The following is a 14,660-nucleotide window of genomic DNA, read 5'->3' on the forward strand; positions in this document are numbered from 1 at the left end:
ACATCTGCATTGCTTGCTGTTTGGGGTTTTATGTTGGGTTTCTGCATATGCACTATGTGACATCTTCTGATGTAAAAAGGGCTTCATAAATACATTTTATTTGTTGAGAAATTATCCCAGGATACACAATACCCAGAAGTCAATAGCCTAATGAAGATTTAAAGAGGGCCACCGCCACTCAATGTACTAATGAGAGAGGATGAGTGATCAACAACAGTGATAGATGGGAGGAGGTGAAATTGAGCGAATCCTCACCCACGACAGAGGGTTTCCGGCATATCTCCTGGCTCCCTGGGGACTGGGTAGGTTTCATTAAGGCAGCGTGATAGGCAGCCAGATGCAGGTACAATGCATAGTGCACCTCGTGGTGAAGTTTCCCCTAGGTACAGATCTAGGATCACCTTCCCCTCCACCAATCATTAAGTTAACCATTAGTCTGGGAAATGCAAAACCTCAAGATCAGTGTCTAGGGGCAACTTCCAACCTGCAGGTAATGCACTCTGTGTAGGGTGAAGGGGTTTCTCTTTTACACGGTGCAGAGATGCACGTTTCTGAGTTTACCTGAAGGGTTACTGGAAGGGTGAAGGAGAGGATTGTTGGTATTTGTGGAGGGATGACAAAATGGAATGAAAGATTGATATGGTGGGAAGATGGATGGCTTCTGTCTTTATCACTCATCTCTGACACCTCTCTCTCTCTCTCTCTCTCTCTCTCTCTGTCTCTCTCTTTCTATCTCTCTCTCTGTCTCTCTGTCTCTCTCTCTCTATCTCTGTCTCTCTCTCTCTCTGTCTCTCTGTCTCTCTCTCTCTATCTCTCTCTCTGTCTCTCTCTCTCTCTCTGTCTCTCTCTCTCTCTCTCTATCTCTCTGTCTCTCTGTCTCTCTCTCTCTGTCTCTCTCTCTCTGTCTCTCTCTCTGTCTGTCTCTCTCTCTCTCTCTCTCTCTCTCTCTGTCTCTCTCTCTCTCTCTCTCTATCTCTCTCTCTGTCTCTCTCTCTCTCTGTCTCTCTCTCTCTGTCTGTCTCTCTCTCTCTCTCTCTCTCTCTCTCTCTCTCTCTCTCTCTCTCTCGTAGTTGGGATGACAGCAGTTCGGTCAGCAGCGGTCTCAGTGACACTGTAGATAACATCAGCACAGACGATCTGAACACGCCCACCTACCCCGCCGTCACATCGTCACCACGCAAGAACAAGGCAGCCCAGGTACAGTACACCATGGAGTGTAAATGAAGGAAGTAGGCTTGTCCGAGCCAGAACAACCCATAGAGCCTATATCCTGTTTATTCTCTTATAAATGAACAATAATAGAGCATAACCATGCTTCCAGACATTGAACTAACTGTGAGTAATGATACTGAAGCATCACTGTCTTTGCACTTGCTTCAATTAAAACAGGGACATGTCTGTCATACTTTTTGAGTATGTGTAACAATGAGGTAATCACTGTAGTCTGGAAATGAAGCTATTTACTTTGTTTTAATTGGCTTTCAAGAGAGAAAGCCAAGGAAATGTACAGCGGAACCCACTCATTGTGCAGTGTTCAGGGAGCATGGTAAAAATAGCCAAGTATGTGTGCCTTGTGGAAACCTCAACAGATTGATCTCTTAAGAGACTGTTGGTGTGGTTAGTGAGGGAGGGTTCACCATCTGTCAGGTGGCTTACTCATACTGTATTGTGTGTGTGTGTGTGTGTGTGTGTGTGTGTGTGTGTGTGTGTGTGTGTGTGTGTGTGTGTGTGTGTGTGTGTGTGTGTGTGTGTGTGTGTGTGTGTGTGTGTGTGTGTGTGTGTGTGTGTGTGTGTGTGTGTGTGTGTGTGTGTGTGTGTGTGTGTGTGTGTGTGTGGTTTTGTTTTGTTTTACTATCCTTGTGGGGACCAGAAGTCTTCATAAGGATAGTAAAACAAGTAAAAAGCCTGTTTTAGTGTTAGGGGTTAAGTTTAGGGTTATAATTAGGGGTTAGGGAAAATAGGATTTTGAATTGGAATAAATGTTTTGGTCACCACAAGGATAGTAAAATAAAGGTGTGTGGGTTACTGACTGTCCCAGGCGGACACACACCAGCATGTGGAGCAGGAGGTCAGCAGCAGCTGGGCCGGAGCTGAAGATCTGAAGAAGGTGGACGAGGAGCTGGATGTCAACATGGAGCCCAGCTCAAAGTGGAAATCTTCCTCCTCCTCTGCCTCCTCGCCAGCGGGGCAGTGCGGCGAGGATCCCGGGCAGAAGACGGGCCTACCCATGTCCCAGACTGGCTCCTGGAGAAGGGGTATGACTGCCCAGGTGGGCATCACGCCCCCCCGGACCAAAGGCACCAGCGCCACCCTCAAAACCCCTGGTAGGACCCGCCCTCCTTCTTCGACCTACTTCAGACCGTGCTTATTTCTTTCTACCATGGCCCTGTTGGAAAACTGTAGAAATAACTTCCTTCCTTCCTTGTTGTCTTGAGGTGAGCACAGATCTACAGTATAAGTGATTGTATCGGTGTATCCAAGGTTACCGCCGTATTACGTTCACCAATTCAGATCTGTGAGTACTTCAAGGAAGGTAGGAAGGATGTATTTCTGACCTATTTGAACAGGGCCCATGTCTAACTGAGGATGGATGGTGGTGTATATTATTCTCTGACTGGTCATTCATTCAATCAAACTGCCTGTCTGGTTGATATTAGAACCAGGAAATGTCCATCCTAGCTTAATTTATAAGTGAATTTCATTTGTTGATGTGTTCCAGTTTGACATTGATTAGATAACAGGGTCAAAGATTTCGGCCAATCAGATTATTCATTAGGAAACCAGTGTCATTGCCCTTTGAGGCCCTCGGTAATGTTTGTCGTTTCTCCGTTCTACTTTATCTTTTTCTCAATCGTGTTTTGGTTTGTTCAGCAAGTCTTCTCATGTTTGGATTAGTATAGCTTTCTATTTTAGCTGAGCTTTGTGAAAAGAGTTGTAAAATATTAGCGAAGTGTAAAGTCATTTGGCACACCTGCCCTGTAGCCCTACAGATGATGATGAAGATGAGTCCCGTTATTTACAAATAAGCTGCGAGGTCCTTCTCCCCTCTGCTCGATCCTAGCTAAATTATTCAGTACCCCAGCAGTTTGCAGAGGGGAAGGTGTTTGCCAGCTTGTTAATGTTAAAGTTTACAATTGGCTCATTCATCCCCCTCCTCTCCCCTGTAACTACTCCCCAGGTCGTTGCTGCAAATGAGAACGTGTTCTCAGTCAATTTACCTGGTAAAATAACGGTAAAATAAAATAAATAAAATAAAAATGACTGGCCTTTGTATCGACAGGTAAAACTGATGACGCTAAGGCCTCAGAGAAATGCAAGGCTCCCTCCAAGACCGCTGGCATCCAGCGCTCGCCCTCCGACGCCGGCAAGAGCAGTGGCGACGAGGGCAAGAAACCCCCCTCGGGCATCGCCCGCCCCCCCACCACTGGGTCGTTCGGGTATAAAAAGATGGCCAGCCCCCCCTCTGGTGCCCTCATCACGTCCAGCGGTGCCACCCTGGCCAGTGGCTCCGCCACCCTGGGGAAGGTGCCCAAGTCTTCGGCTATCGGCAAGGGGACAGGGATCAGCGGAGGCCGTAAGACCAGCCTGGATGGCTCCCAGCCCCAGGACGATGAGGTGCTGATGGGCTGCGGAGGCTCCAAGGTGCCCCTCCAGTACCGCTCTCTGCCCCGGCCGGCCAAGTCCTCCAGCGGGGGGGTGGTGGGGCGCAGCGGGCACCGCTCCAGTTCCAGCAGCATCGATTCCAATGTCAGCTGCAAGTCGGCCGGAGGAACGGGGACCAAGCGAAGGGACGCTGGGAAGGTGGGCTCGGGGCGCTCCAGCCCCATCCCCATCACCATCAACCAGACGGACAAGGAGAAAGTGGCCGTGTCGGACCAGGACCCAGCAGGCTTATCCACCTCCCCCAAGTCCAGCCCCACCTCCACGGGCCAGTCTGGCCTCAGGCAACCAGGGTCCAAGTACCCGGACATCGCCTCACCTACCTTCCGCAGGTCAGTCAACGCTGCTCACTTGGTTTCCCCTGCACTCATATAAGAGCTTGGTAGCCTAGCCAAGCAGCTGTCATTTTTCATCTCTATTATAAAGGTGGAGGGAGCTTGTTGTTCCCTAGGCACTCTCACCGACTGCGTGCTCGAGGCCCCCACAGATTAATGAAGTGTTGTTTGTGAGGTGAGGTACAATGTTGTTTCTCAGCTCCAAGATGCTACTGATAGATAGAGGTGTTCATTGGTGCTGTCAGAATTACAGGTAGAAGTTCACTTCTTCTCTGAAGCGGCGCAGAATTAGCATTCCAAAGTCTCATATATATATATATATATATATATTTTAGGTAATAAGGTAATAAGACACTAAATCATATCCCAGCACAGAAACATTGGTCTGAGTTTGTTCGTTGGGCTTGAGAGTCGGGGAGGCAAAGGTTGCCCCCTGCTGTTTGGTAGATGTCATCACAGAAACTGATGGCATTTCTCTCAAGATGAACGGTAGATGATTTGCCATTCAGGTCAGGCTAAACTGATTAACTGACAGTGAGAAAGCTATTCTGTTCGCGTACCCCTGTCTCATTAGTTAGGTGCGCTCACAAGGCGTGTCCGGACACGGCCACACCGTCCGACCTGTCGAGGCGCAGAGTGCATTTTTGATTTGTGCGTATACCCCTAAGAAAAAGGCACCTATTAATTGGGAGCCTGTTTGATGGCAGCCCCACGTCAGACACGACAGGAAAGACCTGTGAACAACAAATGTGTTGCTGAGTGACCAGATTGGCTGATTACATGCATGGAATGGAAATGGGGCAATGCTATGATCACAGCTGTCTGAACCACAGCTGTCTGAACCACAGCTGTCTGAATTAAAATCACTGGGAGCTCCATCGTCTCAACTGTCACCCTATTCCCATAGGTCTCTGGTCTAAAGTAGTGTACTAAGTAGTGCAATATATAGGGAATAGGGTGCCATTTGGGATGCACACATACTCTAACAGAGGCAGTAGGGAAGGTGTACTTCTTCATAGTGTCTATGAAGAAGAATATGGTAGGCTTATGAGATAGTTGCTAAAGGTGATGAAGATAGGGGAGGGGCAGTGTTGAGCGGAATTCAAACTTTTCCCAAGCTCCTATTTCCTTGGTGTAATCAAATAAATGTAATACTGTTCTATATCAAACAACCTAGTTCTGAACCTAGAGACTGAGTTTGTTCAGTCTATGAGGGGATCATGATTGCCATAAATAGTCTGTGAGTGAATGGAACCATCTCTTTCTCTCTCTCCCAGGTTGTTTGGCACCAAAGCCAGCAGCAAGGCCAGTACCCCAGGCACACCCGACTCAGGCAAGTGCCCCTCTGCGTTGGGCAGCCCTCATGGCACATTGGCGCGCCAGGCCAGCCTGGACTCTCCCTCCTCGGGCACGGGGAGCCTGGGCAGCGCGGGCGGGCAGAGCGGGGCTAGCAGCCCACTTTATGGCAAGGCCCCTGACCTGGGCACTGATTCGCCTGCCTCCAGCCCAGCGTCAGGCCTCTCGCTGCCCTCCAACGCCCGCCCCTGGCCCACCAACCTCAGCAGCTCCTCGGCATGCTCTGGCAGTAAGGACACACTGAGCTGCCAGAGCATGACCAGTCTGCACACCAGCTCCGAGTCCATTGACCTGCTGCTGGGGCACCACCACGGCCCCAAAGTCACCCGCACGGCCAGCGTCAAGTCCACGCTTTCTGAGGGGTGAGTCCCAATGTGGAACAACGTAACTCCATTAGGTTCCTGTGGGTAGTTTGTTTCAGACCAGCGGGTGTAACATGTACTGATGGGCTGATGGGAAAATATATTGTAATGGTTGGAATGAATGGAACAATATCAAACACAACAAACACAGGGAAGCTACGTGTTTCACTCCATTCCGTTTATTCCATTCCAGCCATTACAATGAGCCCGTCCTCCTATATCTTATCACACCAGCCATCTCTGACAAACAGCCATCAATGTACAGACACTTTGAAAATGGACTTGTAGACTGTATGTATGGAATACAACGTCATGCTCATCTTGTCCTTTCAGTATAGCTCAATGTTGTCATAGCGGTTTGTAATATTTCCTTCATTCACCGATTGCTGTCTAAATTGAGAGTATCAAACTAACCCAAATGTTCGGTTTAATGTGTGCTTTCCGTATGTCTGTTTCTTGGGTAACGTTGCCCATTGTAGTGGGCTAAAGCATTCTCACTTTAGAGAGTATGTGTGTTCTATCAATCAATAGATGTGAATTGAATCCATGGCATCATGATCTTTTAAATGTAGGATCTTAATTTGACCAGTTTCTCACAGCAGGAAAATAATCCACCAGGAAAGTGGAAAGTACAGACTTTAGAAGTCTTTTTAAACCTCAAATACAGTACACTACAAGATTGCATTTCCTGCTGTGCGACAACAGGGTGATCAAATTAAGATCCCACACCTGTAGGTAATTCTAATGTTTTTCGTTCTCTGTGTCTTAACAGCATGCCTCTTGACAGAAACACACTCCCCAAAAAGGGACTGAGGTAACTCATCACTCATGCCTTGTCCTTTTGGTGTTTCCTTGTTTTGTCTTTTCATTCATTCTCACAAGTTATTCATACATGTCTTTCTAACTGACAAAATCACATGTTGTGTCTAATGTCATGTTGGTGTAGGAAAGCGGTGTTACATAATGACGTTAGCATTTTGCTTGACATTTGTCTCAGGAGATTTAGCCGATGAGGGTTTGGCGCATTGAAAATTGAATATATTAATGGGAGTGACAATTTAGTTTCACCTCATAAAAGGCTTCAATTGCTGTACAAATCCTGTTGAAGAATTCTCTTCTAGAGGTAGACTATTAGTAACTGTTGTTCCTGTGGACACTCCACAGTTCCTCACAGATTACAGGTGCCTGAAGTCAATGATCCCATGTAGTCTAGTGGATTCTGAATAGCTATACTTGTTTTCCTCCTCGTTGACTGTAGGGCAAGGCAGGGCATCCATTTTAAATCAAGTTTCCCCTACTCCTGTCCTATCTAATGGCTGAAATCGTGTCCAGACCCTCAACACTAGAAAGTGTGGCACCCTATTGGCACCCTATTCCCTATATATAGTGCCCTACTTTTGATCTGGGTCCATAGGGCTCTGCTCAAAATAAGTGCACTATGGAATATGGTTCCATTTGGGATTCAACCCCTATCACACCACCATGCAACAAATGGCTTTTTCTACCCAATTACTCTGTCTGCAAAAAGCACTGCAACAAATGTCTTTTTCTACCCAATTACAGTCTGCAAAAAGCACTGCAACAAATGGCTTTTTCTACCTAATTACAGTCTGCAAAAAGCACTGCAACAAAAGGCTTTTTCTACCCAATTACAACCTGCAAAAAGCACTGCAACAAATGGCTTTTTCTACCCAATTACTCTGTCTGCAAAAAGCACTGCAACAAATGTCTTTTTCTACCCAATTACAGTCTGCAAAAAGCACTGCAACAAATGGCTTTTTCTACCTAATTACAGTCTGCAAAAAGCACTGCAACAAAAGGCTTTTTCTACCCAATTACAACCTGCAAAAAGCACTGCAACAAATGGCTTTTTCTACCCAATTACAGTCTGCAAAAAGCACTGCAACAAATGGCTTTTTCTACCCAATTACTCTGTCTGCAAAAAGCACTGCAACAAATGGCTTTTTCTACCCAATTACAGTCTGCAAAAAGCACTGCAACAAATGGCTTTTCCTACCCAATTACTCTGTCTGCAAAAAGCACTGCAACAAATGGCTTTTTTTACCCAATTACCGTCTGCAAAAAGCACTGCAACAAATGGCTTTTTCTACCCAATTACCGTCTGCAAAAAGCACTGCAACAAATGGCTTTTCTACCCAATTACCGTCTGCAAAAAGCACTGCAACAAATCCAGGCTCCTTTGATATTTGTCTTTATTAGACTGCAGTAGAGAGTGAATCTCTACCTTGAGTAGGAGTTCTGCAACCTTTTAGAATTCACTGCATGTAATGCTAAGGGGATGTTTGACAACACAGAAAGAACACTTTTAACTGTACTTTCACAGCAGGCGTGGAGGCATTTTCCCTTCAGACGTTTATTTCTATTCATTTCAGACGCCTCAGCAGTTTAGGACTGGGTTGTATTGCTTGTCCCTGACTTTTCTTCTAGCCCAGAGGGATTCAAAGCAACAAATTGCCTTTTTTCAAGCCAGATAATAGCTAAATGATTATGACATTCATGTGTCCAATGCTCAGTTTTAAATTAAGCAGACTTCAAAACACACTCTGATGCGTTCTCTCCTCTGAACTCCAAGTGGAATTCAAAATCAATGGACAATTCTGTGCAAAAGAGACAATTTGATTTGAAGTTGAACATGCAGACATGTGCACATGATTTATCATTCAATACCTTTTACTGTCATTAGATGTCAATCAGTGTACCTTTCTTCGTCTGAAAGAATTCAGAGTGGGGTATTAGTATGACAGACAGTCTGTTATGAGCTTCAGTGTTGAAAGGATGAGCTTGAACTCAATTATCTCCCTTTAAGGATTAAACATTGCTCCCTATCAACCATTTAGATAACTCTTCCCCCCGCTAGGAACCGCTAGAGATGAGGAGAGTAAAGACTGTCAGTGCCTTTGACCATGTGTAAACCGAGTGTCTTTGATCATGTGTGTGTGTGTGTGTGCATGCATGCACATAGGTGGGATAGGTGGCCGTGCCTGTGTGTGGGTGGATGCATGTGTGTGTGTCTGTGACCACAGTGCTTGACTTGGGCCGGAACACACCAGAACTCTTCCACCTCCCTCCAATGTTATACTGCTTGAGGTCCAGCACCTCTTTTAGAATATTGACTTAATTATATTGTGGCGTTTCAGCACCTATATATAAACAGAGTACCGGCACTTATATATTAACAGAGTACCGGCACTTATATATTAACAGAGTACCGGCACTTATATATTAACAGAGTACCGGCACTTATATATTAACAGAGTACCGGCACCTATATATAAACAGAGTACCGGCACTTATATATTAACAGAGTACCGGCACTTATATATTAACAGAGTACCGGCACTTATATATTAACAGAGTACCGGCACCTATATATAAACAGAGTACCGGCACTTATATATTAACAGAGTACCGGCGCTTATATATTAACAGAGTACCGGCACTTATATATTAACAGAGTACCGGCACTTATATATTAACAGAGTACCGGCACCTATATATAAACAGAGTACCGGCACTTATATATTAACAGAGTACCGGCACCTATATATAAACAGAGTACCGGCACTTATATATTAACAGAGTGCCGGCACCTATTTTAGTCAAAGTCAAGCACTGTGTGTACGTACATAACTATGCATGAGTTAGTGAATATATTTGTCACCACACTTCAGTCATGTGATATGTAGATAATGCAGTTGCATGGTTCAATAGACGTCATGTTGAATCAGTGGTGCCACTAGTTGATGTGTACCACGTCCTCTCTAGGTACCCTCCCTCGTCCAGACAGACGTCCCATGAGGAGGGGAAGGAGTGGCTGCGTTCTCACTCCACTGGAGGGTTACAGGACACGGGGAGTCAGTCCCCTCTCTCCCCCCCTGGAGTTGCATGCACAAGCACCGGAAAATACCACTACTCCAACCTGTGTAAGCCCTACTCCAAATACCACTACTCCAACCTGCGTAAGCACTACTCCAAATAACACTACTCCAACCTGCGTAAGCCCTACTCCAAATACCACTACTCCAACCTGCGTAAGCACTACTCCAAATAACACTACTCCAACCTGCGTAAACCCTACTTCAAATACCACTACTCCAACCTGCATAAGCACTACTCCAAATACCACTACTCCAAATACTACTACTCCAACATGCGTAAGCACTACTCCAAATACCACTACTCCAAATACCACTACTCCAAATACCACTACTCCAACCTGCGTAAGCACTACTCCAAATACCACTACTCCAAATACCACTACTCCAACATGCGTAAGCACTACTCCAAATACCACTACTCCAAATACCACTACTCCAACCTGCGTAAGCATTACTCCAAATACCACTACTCCAAATACCACTACTCCAAATACCACTACTCCAAATACCACTACTCCAAATACCACTACTCCAACCTGCGTAAGCACTACTCCAAATACCACTACTCCAAATAACACTACTCCAACCTGCGTAAGCCCTACTTCAAATACCACTACTCCAACCTGCGTAAGCCCTACTTCAAATACCACTACCCCAACCTGCGTAAGCACTACTCCAAATACCACTACTCCAATCTGCGTAAACCATACTTCAAATACCACTACTCCAACCTGCGTAAACCCTACTCCAAATATCACTACTCCAAATACCACTACTCCAAATACCATGACTCCACATACCACTACTCCAAATATCACTACTCCAAATACCACTACTCCACATACCACTACTCCAAATACCACTACTCCAAATGCCATGACTCCACATACCACTAGTCCAAATACCACTACTCCAAATGCCATGACTCCACATACCACTACTCCAAATACCCCTACTCCAACCTGCATAAGCACTACTCCAAATGCCACTACTCCAACCTGCGTAAGCACTATTCCAAATACCACTACTCCAACCTGCGTAAGCACTACTCCAAATACCATTACTCCAAATACCACTACTCCAACCTGTGTAAGCCCTACTCCAAATACCACTACTCCAACCTGTGTAAGCCCTACTCCAAATACCACTACTCCAACCTGTGTAAGCCCGACTTCAAATACCACTACTCCAACCTGCGTAAGCCCTACTTCAAATATCACTGCTCCAAATACCACTACTCCAACCTGCGTAAGCCCTACTTCAAATACCACTACTCCAACCTGCGTAAGCCCTACTCCAAATACCACTACTCCAAATACCACTACTCCAACCTGCGTAAGCCCTACTTCAAATACCACTACTCCAACCTGCGTAAGCCCTACTTCAAATACCACTACTCCAACCTGCGTAAGCCCTACTCCAAATACCACTACTCCAAATACCACTACTCCAACCTGCGTAAACCCTACTCCAAATACCACTCCTCCAAATACCACTACTCCAACCTGCGTAAGCCCTACTCCAAATACCACTACTCCAAATACCACTACTCCAACCTGCGTAAGCCCTACTCCAAATACCACTACTCCAAATACCACTACTCCAAACGCCACTACTCCAAACGCCACTACTCCAAATACCACTACTCCAACCTGCGTAAGCCCTACTCCAAATACCACTACTCCAAATACCACTACTCCAACCTGCGTAAGCCCTACTCCAAATACCACTCCTCCAAATACCACTCCTCCAAATACCACTCCTCCAAATACCACTCCTCCAAATACCACTCCTCCAAATACCACTACTCCAACCTGCGTAAGCCCTACTCCAAATACCACTACTCCAACCTGCGTAAGCCCTACTCCAAATACCACTACTCCAAATAGCACTACTCCAACCTGTTTGTGCGTGTGTGTGTGTGTTTTCTCCCCCAGTGAGCCCCACCAACCTGTCACCCTACAACCTGCCAGGACCCAGCAGTATGAGTCGCTCCAACAGCATCCCTGCCCAGGACTCTTTTGACCTGTATGGAGAAGCCCATCTGGGGGGCAGCGCCACCTCTCTGGAGGACAGACCCCGGGGCATGAGCCGCTCTGGCTCCTTCAGGGACAGCACTGATGAAGGTATGCCCAGACTGTGGTCCTGTGTTGTTCAGTTGGTAGAGCAGGGCGCTAGCAACGCCCGGATCATGGGTTTCCGATTCCCGCTGCTGCCACCCATACAAAAATGTATGCAAGTACTACTTTGGAATTAAAGGAATTTACAGTAGTCTGCTTGATGGCATATATTAATATTATATATATATATATTAATAACTTGTCTGTGGGACGCTGCTTAGACCAAGAAGAAGTGATAGTCAGGCATGAGTTCTCAGACTGCAGCTCAAAATGCACTGGACTAGAAACCCGGCTTTTTCTGCTTCTCTTTTTAAAGAGAAGTTTGGTGTTTCAGTTAACATTTTGGTAACGTGACGGTGCCACTTGAAAGTAATGTTACTAGTCAATGACTAGGCCCTTTGAATTATCCAAACGAGTACTTCATTAGTACACAGCCACACACATGCCATTAGAATATGGTACTTTTACATGCAGATGAGATGGTGCCACAGATTATATTCTTTTAATTCCTCACTCGCTCTCGCTCTCACGCTCTCTCACTCTCTCACTCTCTCGCTCTCTGTCTTTCTCTAGTCCATGGATCCTCACTGTCGCTGGTCTCCAGCACCTCGTCCCTGTACTCTGCGGTAAGTTTCATTGTTTTCTCCAAACACACAAACAAACATTTAGACAATCATGCTTATGGCAGCCATGGGTGCTGTGTGTGATCCCAGTTAATTGGTGTCATTGGCCTAGAATTATTTTAGGAGACAATATGTAATACATTTTTCAGCAAACGACAGCCCTGCCACTTTTTTGCTATAAGGCTGGAGAAATGTAACCACTCTCAAATTCAAAGATTGTGGTATGGATGCAAGCACAGAGTCCATGAAATCAGAGTAATATTTTGAAACATATTTGGGTTTATGACGGGGTAGAACAGTTGTACTTTATAAGTTACATTCGTCAATAATAGATAGGTGTACGGATGGCTTTATAAACTGGGTGGTTCAAGCCCTGAATGCTGATTGGCTGACAGCCGTGGTATATGAGACTGTATACCACGGGTATGGCAAAACATTTATTTTTACTGCTCTAATTATGTTGGAAACCAGTTTATAATAGCAATAAGACACCTTGGCGGTGTGTGGTATATTGCCAATATACCACGGCTAAGGGCTGTGTCCAGGCACTCCGCATTGCGTGTTGCATATGAACAGTCCTTAGCCGTTGTATATTGGCCATACACCACACCTCCTCGGACCTTAATACTTAAATATATCATACATGTTTCTATTTTAGCAGTGCATCCAAGGTGATTGAGGCAAATTCAAGCTTGGTGAAGGTGTGGATTGTTATGGGCAACAGGCAACACTCCAGCTGCAGTCAAACTCAATGAGAAGACAGATCAGTTGAGGAAGATAATCAATTACTGGCGCTCTCCACCTCTTTCCTCCCCAGCAGAAAGTTCTAGAAAGGCCTGGAGACGAGTTTAGACTTTCACTGATTTCAGAGACTTGTTCTCAAAGTATTCCTATTGGGGCAGAAAGACAGCACTTATTGTTTATTCTTCATTTCATTGTGTTGATGTTTGGTTGTGTTCATATTTTAATATTTTTATTGTAATTTCATGTTTATTTGTTTCCATTACTATAATAGTTATGTCAGTTATGATTTGAATTTCATCATACTTTTCTGTTTGCTATTTTATCATTTCTTCTCATCTTTGGCATTATCTAGTCATCAGTTTTGTTTAATCTCATCTGTTATCACTCAACACCTGGGGCGTGTTCAGTAGGCAGAAAACGTTGTGAAACGGGGAGGTACTATTTCAACCTGTCCTATAGGAAACGCTTGTTTTCGTTTTCCGTTGCAAAGCGTTTTGCTGCGATGTGCCCTAATGAGCACGACCCTGATAGACACGACTGACAAAGAGCAATTTTATTCAAATCTCCTTGGAAGAACACTATGATAAAAGTATCATGACACATTTTCCCAAAGTCATTACAACACCAATCATTCAGCCCAACAATATAAAGATAGACAAAACATATAGATGTCAATCAAAAGGCCATAGATGATAACCAATGAGAATGCTTGGCTTACACAAAAGTTTGGCACCCTGTTTTCAGGGCAAAGTGTTGAGTTGCCATGGTTTCCCATTGCAGCAGCTTGAACCCACGTTTTCTTACTTCCAGGTTCTTTCCTTTCTGGCCAAGGTAAAGACTATGATGCTGTCAGCTATGATCTCTCCACACCACACAGACAACGTGTTTGTATGCCCACCACATGCTCTGATGCTGGTTGAATGTGGCAGATGTTCACACAGGTTTTTGGTTGGTGTGAAAAAAAACAACCAATGTTACTTGTGTGCAATGTTACCAGTGTGTATATATTGCAATACATACATACAATGTATTATGTTAATTACCCCTGCCACATCGATTACATATGACTTGATTGGCCAAAATCAAAGGTTGTGTAAGTTCTTAGTACAGTCTGACCTGACTTGAAATGACACCACAGTCAACGATTTCCCAACACACGCAATAACATCTGCTAAATATGTGTATGTGACCAATAACATTTGATTTGATTTAATTTGATGCATCAAGAGCTGCCTTAGCATTTGCTTTCACTTCCGGGCGTCATCTATGGCCTTTTGGCTCCTGCATCATTCTCCATCAAAATCTCAACCCCAATGATCTACTCATTATGACAATGGGCTTTCATTGCATCCATAAAGAAGCTGTCAGAAGTGAATCATTGTTCATACAACGTGGCTTATTCCTGCACATCTTAACGACATGTCTTCTCTCCCAAACAGACAGAGGAAAAGGCACATTCTGAGGTAAGAGGCTTGGCTTGGTGAGGGACGAAATGTCTCGTGTCTGTCTGGTCTGTCTGTCTTTCTGTCTGGGCAACTGTCTGGTCGTCTCTGGTCTCTGG

The 14,660-nt window shown here is 45.1% G+C and overlaps 1 protein-coding gene across 9 annotated transcripts in view; it reads left to right on the forward strand.

Moving 5' to 3' along the window:
- Window positions 1-14,660, forward strand: part of LOC129864961 (neuron navigator 3-like) — a 290,755-nt gene that overhangs the window by 245,441 nt on the left and 30,654 nt on the right. For 6 of the 9 annotated variants that reach the window (XM_055937305.1, XM_055937306.1, XM_055937309.1 and 3 more), the window contains 10 exons: window positions 1,071-1,197; window positions 2,039-2,324; window positions 3,281-3,992; window positions 5,273-5,713; window positions 6,486-6,527; window positions 9,500-9,657; window positions 11,550-11,738; window positions 12,306-12,358; window positions 13,910-13,930; window positions 14,539-14,562. In XM_055937305.1, the coding sequence (XP_055793280.1) occupies window positions 1,071-1,197; window positions 2,039-2,324; window positions 3,281-3,992; window positions 5,273-5,713; window positions 6,486-6,527; window positions 9,500-9,657; window positions 11,550-11,738; window positions 12,306-12,358; window positions 13,910-13,930; window positions 14,539-14,562 (2,053 nt within the window). The remainder of the gene's footprint in view (window positions 1-1,070; window positions 1,198-2,038; window positions 2,325-3,280; window positions 3,993-5,272; window positions 5,714-6,485; window positions 6,528-9,499; window positions 9,658-11,549; window positions 11,739-12,305; window positions 12,359-13,909; window positions 13,931-14,538; window positions 14,563-14,660) is intronic. The other 3 variants (XM_055937307.1, XM_055937312.1, XM_055937310.1) reach the window with 2 other exon arrangements.

This window comes from Salvelinus fontinalis, chromosome 11 (assembly GCF_029448725.1).
Source record: "Salvelinus fontinalis isolate EN_2023a chromosome 11, ASM2944872v1, whole genome shotgun sequence".
Classification (NCBI taxonomy): domain Eukaryota; kingdom Metazoa; phylum Chordata; class Actinopteri; order Salmoniformes; family Salmonidae; genus Salvelinus; species Salvelinus fontinalis.